The 13,395-nt window shown below is 28.6% G+C and overlaps 1 protein-coding gene across 1 annotated transcript; it reads right to left on the reverse strand.

Moving 5' to 3' along the window:
- Positions 1 to 1,321: 1,321 nt before the first annotated feature.
- LOC129959986 (gem-associated protein 2-like) lies at positions 1,322 to 11,635 on the reverse strand. Its single transcript, XM_056072950.1, has 2 exons — positions 11,527 to 11,635; positions 1,322 to 2,765 (listed from the first exon to the last, which is right to left on the reverse strand). Exon 2 carries the CDS (start codon positions 2,760 to 2,762, stop codon positions 2,097 to 2,099), a length of 666 nt encoding a protein of 221 aa, XP_055928925.1. The 5' UTR covers positions 2,763 to 2,765; positions 11,527 to 11,635; the 3' UTR covers positions 1,322 to 2,096.
- Positions 11,636 to 13,395: the final 1,760 nt, after the last annotated feature.

The following is a 13,395-nucleotide window of genomic DNA, read 5'->3' on the forward strand; positions in this document are numbered from 1 at the left end:
ATTTTCTATTAAATATTCTAGAATTTTATTACATCATAATGTGTGACTCCTTAAAGTTACAATAAAAAATCTGGCTTATAATTTTTTTCCCCCTGTAATAAAAAGAGCTTTCAAACTATTTATTCTGTAACGTAGATTTAGGGACAAAGAAACGCGCTCCCAATCTGATCTCAAACAGAAATAATCTTTGGTGTAAGTTACCAGAAACCCATATCTAAATCACAAGACTTGCAAAGCATGAAAGGCAGGGCAAATTTATTGTTCCATTGACTTAAATATGGCATTTCAGCAAATTTTTTTTTTCAAAGGATAATAAAATTTTACATACCCTACTGCATACTCTCCCTTACTACATGTTATAGAAGATTTTAATGAAAATTTCTCTCTGGTATATTACTGCAACAGCTGCTTAGAAGTGCAATTTTTTTTTCCATGATTAAGATAATAGATTTACATTATAAATTCAATACAAATCTTTCTTGCTAAAGACATTCTTAAAAATTCAATTTGAAAATTAATGATAGGGAGGATTACGGCAGAAAAATCAATCAAATTCAAAGACAATCACTCGGGAAAATAATTGAACATTCCTATTTTCACTAGCCCCAAATTTAAAACTATTATTGCAGAGTACAAAATATTTAAAAAATATAAGAATTGTATCATATTCAAAGTATTTTTTTGCAACTATTTAAAACTGGCATCACCAATATTTCAGCAATCATCTTTTTTTCTGAAAAACTTATTTTACTATAATGAATTTGAAGAATGTTGTGCTATTCCTTTTAGTAACTTTCATTAATGTTTTTCAATATGGCATGGGAGGATTCCCCCCTCTCCCTGTTTAAATATGAAGAATGGGGGAAAAAAAAAACCCTTTAAGATTGATAATGAGAGGGATTTACATTTCGTGGATACTTTTATTTTTCTTCTGAGTATTTAAACTCCAAATCTATAACTATTCAGTTCTATCTCTCTCCACATATTTACTCACTAATAATGAATGGCGACAATTATAGACCAGACATAGTATTTTTACAATGATTACATATCGTTTGACACATTTTAAATGTTTATTACTTTTCACATTCAAATTACATTAAGTAGTACATTCAATTGATTTCGTTAGTACACAAGTGACAAAATGCAGATCTTCATATATTATAACAGATATATATTATATATAACAGATAATATAATAAATAATAATAAACAGATAATATAATAAATAATAATAAACAGATAATATAATAAATAATAATAAACAGATAATATAATAAATAATAATAAACAGATAATATAAATCTTATAACAGATCCAAACTAAAAATATCAAATTTGTGACAGAGAAAGCATAACATTTTAAGTTATATGTATTAAAATCGCATGACAAATACAGAATAAAATACAGAGATAAACATTAAAATAACAAATGACAGGAAGGAACATTCTTATAATGCAACTATTTTAAGAGAAACGAGGATTTCAGTTAAATAAAATCGCCAAATACTAAACTTGATTTGTTTTTAATATGTAGAAAACACAAACAAATTTAAAAGATGCTTTGCTTTGTTTTCCAGTTTTGTTCAAAATATACTAATTCAACTTTTATTATTCAGCCCCATCTTCCTCTTAAACAATAATAATGAATGATGACAATTTTTACAAATATGTTTTTAAAATGGTTAAACATTATTTACAACACATTTTACATACATTTATTACATAATATATTCAATAACATTTAATAACAGATTTAATCTAAATTGCACATTAACTACGAACATCAAATGGAGTGAAATATTTTAAACTTAGATGCACAGATTCATGTTCAAAAATAAGTTTAAAAGATATAAAAACTTCATAACAAATGAAAAACCAGCAGAATATCAGATTCTGTGACATGGAATGCCTGAATGAAAATGAAATGATAAGAGATCATGAGATTTTTAGGAACATAAATCATGAGAATTTTAGAAGAATAAGAATATCAGTTAAAAAGTCAGTAAATTATTCAAAAATCTTTAATATTGTAAAAATACATAAGATAATGTGCGTCTTCTACAAATTCAAACAAGATTCCAAAAATCTGCCAATTCAATTCAAATGATTGTGAAAATGAACATCAAAAATGGCACAAAACTGATACAAACGCTTTCTTTCAGATGGATCATTACAAAATTTCAGACGCTCCTCGCAGTCATTATAAAGTGTTGCAATAGCTGCTCCAACGCCTTCTGCTAATGGCAAACGTATGCATGCAAGAACAGCATACAACCATCCACCTAATGAGTCCTCCATTCCAATACTTAAGAACCATTCATGGAGATACTTAAGCAGCATAAATAATGCATCCTGATCAAGATGAACAACAATACTCAAGAGTGGACTATGACCAGCCATTGCTCTACCAGGTTCTTCATATCCTTCATTATAAATTCTGGTACACAATCTGGAGCCTAAACAGAAATTACACCATTCTAGTTTGGAATTGGGCCCTACTTCAGGAAATTCAACTTCTTGGGGAAATACCTCGATAAGGAAATCCCTATCTTGCTTAATTTCACAGTAAAGGTGGACAAACTCAATAGATGCATATATTGCATTAGCCCTATTACGAGTATGTTCATCTACTGCAACAGGTCTTGTAGGTACTATATATACCCTAATACCTGGATTACCATCTCTTGGGCTTGCAACAAAGTCATCATCATCCCAGTCAAAAAAATCGAAGTCAGGAAGTTGAAATACTTGTCCAGCCATTTTCTAGGGGGGGGGGGGGGAAACAATTAAAGATTATACATACCTCAATAGAAAAATGACTAATTGAAAATTCATAGAATAACAGGTTTGTTCCACATAACATTTTTTTAACATTTATACTTTTAATCACTAGATCAAAAATTTTAATTAAAAAAAGCATAGATTTATAAATATCAAAACAGTAAAATGTAACATGTCAGGAAAAGTATTTAGTTTTCATTTTTACTTAGAAAATGATAGATAAAATTACATGTTATATACATACTTTTTATATACATACTTTTCATAAAGATGATCATTTCTATAAAGAAACATCTTTTCAAAAATATCAACATTTCGTAATACAATGCTGGTAAATTTTTAAAAATTTGCTGCTGTAAATACTGTGCCAATAAACATTTACAATTTCATGCCCAAGACTGAATTAACACTTCTGCTTTCATTTCCCAATATATTCTTAATCCTTTATTCCATTCAATCATCCAATGTGCAATGGGAAGATTCATTGCCAATGAATGAAAACAACAGTAGTAACTCCACAGAGTTAAAGAAAATCATATAAAGAATCTACTAATTATTTGAATAGGTAGACAAGCACTTTCAAGTTTCTTTTCCAAAATCTGTATTTTATGAGGAATTTGTGTTGTATTCTAGCCTTTAATGCAAGAATAAAAGAAAATTTTGGAAAATTACAGAATAACTCTTCCAGAGGCATGGAAAGAAATGGCTTCTACGATATAGCATTCTTCTTACCCTTACCATTATAACTATCAGATTAAACAAAAACATCTTCCTTGTAACACTTCTTAAAACTGAGAAAAAGTAGTGTCATTTGTCCCTCTTTTCGTAAATTGATTCTGGTTATTTCAGTAAAAATGGAAGCATTTCATTTTAGGAGTTCAAAATTGAAACATCCACAAGAAAAAAATTGATCAGTTTCTTTTTTCTTTTTAAATACTTATTTATAATGATTTTCTAAAACAATATTTTTAGCAAGCATTTAATAAAAAATTGCACTCCTAAGCCATAAGGATTTAGACTAAAATACATGCATACAACTAGATTTTAAATTTGATACTACTAAATTTTAAATTTGAATGCAATCGTTTAACTTTTTCCATTATGGAGAAATGTAAATTTTAATTTTTAAGAAATAAAGTTAAAATTTATTTACAATCAAGTAAGGTAAAGTTTTTGGAAAATAATACAAATAGGTGCATGTTAAATATATATATATATATATATAAATAAATAAAAAGCAATCTCAATAAGCATAATTTCAAGACTAAGAATATTTTGATTATTTATAACAGCAAACTTTTTCATTTAATTTTTTAACAATGACCATGCGTTTACTTGCTTATATAATACAACTGCTTCCTAATAATGCATATTCTATTGTATTAATTTTTTTTTTGTAAATCTAAGTCAAGTCCGCCACATGGGTCAACTATGGTATTTGATTAATCCATACAAAAACTTTTTTTTTTTTTTTTTACAAAAGCTGCTCAACAAATATACAACCATTCTTTGTTTCATATTTGAAGAAAGCAACTGTTACTTGAAAATTTAACAAATTCTAATATTTCTTTTTTGATGCTTTGAGCAACAAGAACAATATCCACAAAAATTACCACTAGACGTTTCTGTGTCTTGTTTATTCTTGTAAACATATATAGACAGTAAGTATAAAAATATTTCTGCTCTATTTCAAATTATTTAGAATTACAACCTAATGGAGTTCTTATATTAGGCCTAGTTTGTTCCTTTATAGAAAAATGAATATTTTTTAAATTTATTAATTATGAAAATTTCTTATATTTTAGTATATAAGGAATGAAGAAATTAATTAAGCCATCAAATATCTATACAGGGACAAGAAAAGTATATAAATATTATTTTGAAAATTGATGGTATAAAATACAGAGCTCTACATGAAATGGTCTATCATGAAAAAGTAATAAGATAATAAAAGAAAATATTTTTTTTTCATATTTCTACCTCATAAGAAAATAAAATGCATGGGTAACCTTTTCAGGCCTTCTTTTATTTTTACCGACTTCAAAACTCGATTTCCCCATACATGATAAAAAGCTTCAAAAGATCTTATAATTAGATAAATTTGATAATGCAAGATTAAAATAAGAGAGCAACTTTTTCAATTCTAAAAGTTAAAGAAAAATACATAAATGCTATAAAATAGACTATAAAAATTATATCAAAACAGATTAAGAAATAAATTTCCTTATTTTCACAATTAGACCTAAATAATAGAAAATTATATTACTATTTCATTTAGTCTTTAATGACCACTTAATTTATTCTATTTAGTCAATAAATTAAGTCAATTCTAAACTTCAGCCCGTTCAACAATTAACAGTTATTTTATTTCAGGAAATCTTATAAGCAATCAAACCATTATAACTGTAACCAAACCATATGATGCTGTTTTTCGAGCAAATACAAACACATTCTAAAAAGTTTTCTTCAACACGTATAAACAAGTGGCTCAGATCAGCCACCAGAACTTGGTATCTCCTAATCAGTCAGTCAAAGGATATTAGCAGTGGTACTTATGTTTCATAGCAATCTTTAAGTCACTTTTAATATTTTTCGGAACTATCTAGGTGTTGTTATCCTTCTGTCAGGTTAATAACTGATGTTTTACTCAATTTATTTTGCAAATAATCTACTATTTAAAATATACTTCTGAGAATTGAAAAAGTAGGGAAGTGCAATATAGGGAAGTCACTACATCAACTATCATTTGTTAAATTATACTAACAGAAAAGCTATACAAGCTATTAAAAATTGACTTCATTCTTAAAATTTGGAATGGAAACAAAAGACGAGTCAAAAACTATGTTTTCGTTATCAAAACATATTTTAAAACAGTATGAATTTTTACAGAAGGCATTTTGTAATCTTTTTAAACTACTACCACACTAACAAAGTTCCTGAGGGTCAGCAAGGGCAAGTTTAGTTTTGATGTTCCAAAATAGGTTTTTAAGCGCCGAAATAGATGAAGGGAACTTTCAAGCATATCGGAGAAATTTTCACTCCTAAAAAATGGATTAATCGTTTTTGATTTGGATGACGACATCACTGGTACAAAAAAGCAACAATAACAATTTTTTAAAATTTAAATCCATTACAGACAACAAATGATAAATACATTGTACGAATTCCCCAAAACCTTTTTGGTTTATATTTGAAAAAACTACTGCGAAATTACATAGTACATTATAAAAGTCACTTAAATATGATCTAACATGTGCTTTTATTTGATAAAATTTACAATATTTATTTTAATTTGTACAGTTAATAATTTATGGAGTTTAAATTATCTTCCTTTTTATACATTTTTAGTTTTGAGATTTGAAAGAATCCATCCAATAAATAAGCAGAAAAAGAATCTTAAGTAAAAATACTGATTGTACAAATTTTTAAAAATTTACTAACTTCAGACACAAATTAAAACAATTTATATGTGGAAAAATAAGTTATTAAAAAAAAAATGATGTATCAAAAGTATCTTGGTAGCTTTATATATTTTTAAATATCGTAAAATTACTTAATGGGAAAAAACATTCAATAAAGGTACTGAAAAATAAAGCCTATAATTTTCAAAATATAGTTCAATCATTTATAAAAAAAAAAGTAGAAAGTGTCCTCTTTAGAACACTACTCAATCAAAAACAGTTTGATTACATTTAAATAATATCCGTTCAATCTTGCGATTAGCACTTCTTGATGATTATACATGGCTAAGGGGTATTGCGGAGAAAAATGAGCAGTTACTACCAATTCTGCGAATAATCCGAATTGTCCCTATTGCTAAATGTAAACACTTCCTTCTTTCATCTTTTTTTTTTTTTTTTTTTTTACTAAAATGCCTCTTGATGTGCAAGCAAAAGCGTGGGGGATTTCCAAAAAAAAAAAAAAAAAAAAGAGAACTATATTGCTACAGGATTGAAAACCACTTTCTTCTGAAGTACAATATAGAAATCTCACAGCCAGGACCACATCAAGCTTTCGAGGGAATGCAATGCCCATTTAATTTAATCTTTATAAGGGTAGTTTTCAATAGAAAATTTTATGGCCAAGGTAGCACCAAATTAAGTTATTATGCAAAAGATATCGGGACCTCTAGGTAATTATCTATTTTCTCTATTTAAAAATAGAGTCCTGCTTATAGCTGCTTAAAAACAAATATTTACACAGCATGAAATATATTAATTTTCTACAAGTGTGTGCACTCTACAACATGAAATATTGCATGTATTTCCTGTACACTATAATAGAACATAAAATTTACAAGAGTGTAATTATTAAAATTAAGTTGTAATAGGATATGGGTAATACCCAGAAGAAAGAATTTTAAAGAATAGTAGGTACTTATGTATTAACACCACCGTAGCTACAGATTTGGCGGTTTTTGTGCTAATGCACCAATTAAGAACAATCCTGTTTGCCCAAAGTAACCCCGTTGTTAGCACGCGGTTATCTTTTGGATTACTTGTTACCGTGTTTGCTGATTTTTGATGCCATTTTTTAGTGCAACGAAAATGTGTCTTTGGGATTTGCCAAATACAGAACGAGATAAAATTTTATTTTTTTCAGGAGCGAAATATTTTACCAAAAAAACAAAAATGCACCAATTCCCACGACATGAAACTTTGTTTTGGAAATGTAATTTAAGACAGTGTAATCAGCAAGTGGGACTTAGAAAAGACAACTGGTTTAAGGGAAGAATTCCATTTTGTTCAGCTTTGAGATTCATATACTGCTGGTGCGAGGAGTTGATATCGATTAAATTTTGTGAAAAGCAACTTGATTTATCGGATAAAACTGATATAGATTGGAACAATTACTTGCGTGAATTATGTGCCTTGGGTATGGAGAATAAACCAAACAAGAAGGTAGGTGGACCAGATTGCATTGTGGAAGTTGATGAAAGTTTATTTACTAAACATAAAAATAATTGTGGTCGAGTATTACCCGAACAGTGGGTGTTTGGTGGTATATGTAAAGAAACAAAAGATTCGTTTGTTGTCACTGTTACTAATAGAACTGGCTCTACCCTTCTTGACAAAATTATTGAAAACATTTCAGATGGTAACACAACTTATTCTGACAGTTGGAAAGGTTACCAAACAAATAGAATAGAAGGATTCCTACATGCTAAAGTGAATCATAAACACAATTTTATTGATCCTGATACAGGAGTCCATACACAAACAGTTGAGAGAATGTGGGGCAGTGCTAAATGGAAGAACAAAAGACAGAGGGACAGCAAGACATCATTTGGAATCTTATTTAGCAGTGATGATGAATATGGCGACAGCATCAGGTGAAAGAAAATAGAGACTGTTTTGAATCTATGTTAAACTCTATATCAGCCTATTTTCTACCGAAATCCGATTGACTATTTTGATTTTAAATAAAGTGTTTTATGATTTGTAGATTGGCGGCACTTAAAAACCGCCAATCTACACCTAAAATTTTTACGCCAAATCTGTAGCTGCGGCAGGATTAATATGTAAGTACCGAATAGTTATTTAAAAATAAATGCATTTGATAATTACATTATTTCCAAAAACAATATAATCTGACCAAAAAATTAACGGAATGAAGTGAAAATAAATATTTATATATATTTATTATATAAAATATATACTTATAATTCATATTCATTGCAGTCTAAACAAATGATTAAAATACTCCAAACATGTAAATTTCTCGCAAATCTTGCATCTAAACATTCCAATTAAAATGTGCCCATCATATTGGCAGGCTTGTATCTTTTATTTACCTGATCATATATCACTCACTCTTTCAAAACATAGTTCTGCTTAAACTTTTCAACAATTTCAATTTCAGCTTACACTGAACAAAAGCAGGTATTCTTCACGCAATGTATTCCTTTATAACAGCATTTACCAGCTGCTAGATATTTCCTTATAACTATTTTAATGTTTTTTAATGAAAAATATAACAGCTGATTGCAGCTATATTATATTATTTTGAAAACAATTATTTCTTTTTAACAAGAAAGCACAGCCTTATCTCAATGGTTATGCTTATTTCTGAAATACAAATAACAGATTTGTAAAGTTCCATTTCATCCTAAATTCCAAACATTGATTAACAGTTTGTCAAAAACAGCTGCAAGAATAGCAAAAGTCATGCATTCCTAATGCCTTACAGTTTCTCTCTCTCATATATGAGAGAGAGAAAGAATTTGAAATTTTTTGAAATTCAAATATGCTGAAAAGAAACAATGTCCTTGCACAAATAAAAATTCATATCTGTAGTTTCATAATTAGTTCTCATTAAATCAACCATCAACTGTCAAGTATTTTTTCATTTACAAAACAATTTCAGACATTGTTTTTCGTCATTTACATCTTAAAAACTGAGAAAATATTTCTTGATCAGCAGTTCAGACAAACTTTAGAATCTTGTTTTGTATTTAATAATATATTCATGGATAACAACAACAAAAAAAATAATGGTTTTCATATATATATATATTTCATTTAAGTAAGAAAATTTAGGTGCTGATTACATTTTACCTTTTTCCTTGCACAAAATTTAAAAAAAAATTCAAAAATAATTAAGATTGTACAAATAGCTAAATAATTTAAAACTTAGGATAGCTGGAAGATTTAATTTTAAATAAGGCCGCAAAATGTACAAACTTAATCCAAAAGTAGAAATGATTGACCTGTGAAAAAACAAACACTCATACTCAAAGTCGTATCATGAGAAGAGATGCTCAGATTTGATGGCTTCAGAAAATTTCAGTTCAGTGCTAATAACTTTAAAAATTCCGACAGTCATTGAAATATAGAATTTTATTTCACTGTTCTAGAAACCCTAGCAAAATACTTGATACAATCATTAAGTCCTTTAAAATATAAAATATACATCCATTAATTTTTAAAGAGAAGATAAAACCAGTTTGCCTAGGTGTTATCATGAGAATTCCATTAATAGATAACAGTTGACAATATGGCTACGCTGTTAGCCATCAATCTTTTCTCTTTCTGCAGCATAGAGGAAGAGAAATTTGGCAAAAAAAGGCAGGATTAACATGCATAATTATTAAGGAACAGACCAAGGAACCGATATAATACAATTACGTCATTTATCGTGTCTTCTAAACCCTTAGATGCAGAAATAAAGTGGATTTTTAAGTGTACGGATATTTATTATCTATATAACTCTTGCAAAGAGATTTCAAACTTGTTTCAAGAAGTATTCCCAGACAGCAAGATTGCCAAAAATGCCTCTTGTTGGTTAATAAAATACTCTCAATTTCATACATCATTACTTCACACCTTCAAGTATTAATTATTTTTTTTTCCAATATATTGCTGATTTTCATGAGCACAATCTAATGTTTCAAAAGAACATTCAGAAAATCATCAGAATTTATATATTCAATCTTGTAATAATAAAGAGTTCGACACAAATATGAAACTTCAATTTTTGTGAAGCATTCCATAGCAAAGATATTTTACAAGACTTATGAATTTTACAGAAAAACTGTATTTGGGAAAACCTTCATCTATCTTGATTAATTTTCAATTAGTAAATTCAAAGTTTTTAAAGAATTAAATGGTGAATTATAAAAAGAACTTTTTATATTGTTAATAAATATAGGTAGCTGTAGCTTGTATGTTATCAGCAATTCAATTAAACATGGTAAAATGCTATCTACATGAAACACATTATCTCTTTACATCCAATATGTATTGTTCATTAAAAGATGTGCCATTAAAAGCGTATTAAACGTTAACATTTCCAGTAACTTTTATAAAATCAGGTGTATAAAGATAGCAGCTGTTACTGAATGAGCAATAGAAATGGAGAAGGATTTGACACTGTATATATATTGAAAAGGACCCATTTTCTACATCAAAATTTAAATTGCATAAATTTAACAAAAAGTGCAGCAGAAATTTGACTGTCAATCTGAGGTTTTTGTTTTTAATGACTAAAATTATTCCACAATTTTTAACATTCTACTAGATGCCATTTTCATGACAGGATATGTTAAAGATATTCATTGGCTGTTTGAAAACTCATTAAAAATGATGTGAATGATTGTTTTCAAACAGTTGCTATCCCTATACATCTGAAAGATGTTCTTAAAAGCTTAAATTCAGTGATGTGATTTATCATTCAGTAGAAACGGAAGATACTGCAATACCCAAAATTCAAACAGAGAAGCTGTTATAATATTTAAAAAGTCAAACCAAAATTAAGGGAAGTAATTACAACTATGAAGATTCAGAAAAATCGGCCAAACCGTGCCCAACATTAGAAAACTTGTCAAAATATCCATAAAAGAATACAGTAAGGTATATTTTGCATGCTCACATAAACCCATGGAAGGAAACAAAATTTCATCAAAATCTGAGATTACGGATGTCAAATCGCATTTTGTGTTGATCTGATAAATAATGACAATACCAATAAAGCAACCTTTCAAAGCAGTTTAAATTTTTACAATAATTTACACTTTTTAGGGCTTCTTAACGCTGATATTGATGATGAATTTCTAAGAAAATAACAAAACTTATACAATAAATATTCCTAGATATACAATTTTTTTAAAACAAAATCAGTTTCTCTTTGCCGAAATTGCTGTCTATTGCTATACTTAATTTCAATGATATAATAAATTGAAGAGAATATAAATAATTTAAAATTCCATACTATAAATATATTAGCATTACTTCCATGTACTTACGTGCTTAACTTATCCTGATAGAGCTCCTAGAGTTATTTTACATTTAAGTCAGAAAAGTGCCATATGGTCTATGGAGCGGTTAGTTCGTCCAAGCAAATATGAAGACCCCTTATTGGTACGTGGTTCCAGTTAATAAATAACTTAGTACCTGGAAGCTTGTTCCGATGGTTTTTGTTGACGAAAAAATATGTGATAAATGGAAACTGCAGGAAATGTTCGAATGAACAATTTAATGTGCTCTAAAATTCTTTTATACAGACAAAATATTTTGTGCAGGTTAGCAGGTTGTGAATAATGTCATTTTCTTCAATGTAGCTGTCACAGAACGGGTTGGTGGTTAAACTGAATTTATACAAAAGGCCTGGAGAATAAGAAAAAAGAACAACAAAACAACTGGAAAACGAACTTAGATTCCTTTTCAATTAGTTATTATTTTAAAATAATTTTCGATTCTTAGACAAAAACAAATGGGAATGCGCTTTCCGAAACATTCTTGCATAGAGATACATAATCCACGATTTTTTGAATAACAAATAATTTTGCTATTGTTATTTTTAAATATTTGTTCCAAATATCTGTTATTTCAATCATATTATAAATTAAAAATTACTTAATATTAAATATAAAATTTATTAATTGTAATTAATACTTAATTTACTTTACTTACTATTACTATAATATATTACTTAATAATTTAATTTAATACTTACCGGGTGTTTCAAAAATGACCGGTATATTTCAAAAATCAATAAAAACTAAACGGGCAATGATAAAAATACACCGTTTGTTGCAATATACTTGGGAGAACACTAAATTTTCAGGCAGACAAACTTGCAAAATTAATTACAATTTTCAACAACAGATGGTGCTGCAGTCTGGAAAAAAATCTAAACTACGATATTTTCCAAACATCCACCATGCGCAGCAATAACATGGCGTAGTTTCAGTATGAAATAAACACAAACCCGTGTAAACGTCTCAGGCGGGATGGCTTCACATGCAGAACAGAAGTATTGCTTCAGTTGTTCAATTGTTTCTGGATTGTGGCGGTTCACCTGATCTTTCAAGTGCCCCCACAGAAAGAAGTCGCAGGGGTTCATGTCTAGCCATTTCAAAATTTTTCAAACAGATCCTTTATTGTATCGCTTTTAGGCTCCTTGGTTACATTAAACTTTCATTGAAAACTTCGTCTTTTTGCAACAACACTGTGTTCTACGCGGTGGAATTCCAACACCAGAAAAATCCTTTGCTCTAAGGAATAAACCATTTTTTCACAACAAACTTGCAATCTGTGAACAGCACATGCTTAAAGCAGAAAGACGACTTACAGAATGGCGAACTCAGACTGCGTCTTCTACATCTCTCAAATAGCTTGCAGCGCCATCTGTTGTTGTAAATTGTAACAAATTTCTCAAGTTTGTCTGCTTGAAAATTTACTGTTGTCCGAAACATATTGCAACAATCGGTATATTTCTATCGCTACCCGTTTAGTTTTTATTGATTTTTGAAATATACCGGTCATTTTTGAAACACCCGGTATTTTACTTAATTTAATACTTAAGTAACGTGCGATTGAATTAACTTATCTGTTTCAGCTTTCTTAAATTTGATTTTTTTCAAAACTATTTAATTTCTTTATTGGAGTGAACCATTTTCTGAAAAATTTGAATTAAATATATATGTCATTTCTTTAAATTGTTTACTTTAGTTATATATTCTACCAATAGATGGCGCCAACAGTAAACGGAATATATGCAAAGTCAAGTCACAAGCAATTAAAAAGGATTTGTATGGAATAGTGCCTCATCAAATGCGAATATCTGAAGGTCAAGATCACTATCATGAAATGGAGCGACGACTTCACACTTT

This window comes from Argiope bruennichi, chromosome X2, assembly GCF_947563725.1.
Source record: "Argiope bruennichi chromosome X2, qqArgBrue1.1, whole genome shotgun sequence".
In the NCBI taxonomy this organism is placed as follows: domain Eukaryota; kingdom Metazoa; phylum Arthropoda; class Arachnida; order Araneae; family Araneidae; genus Argiope; species Argiope bruennichi.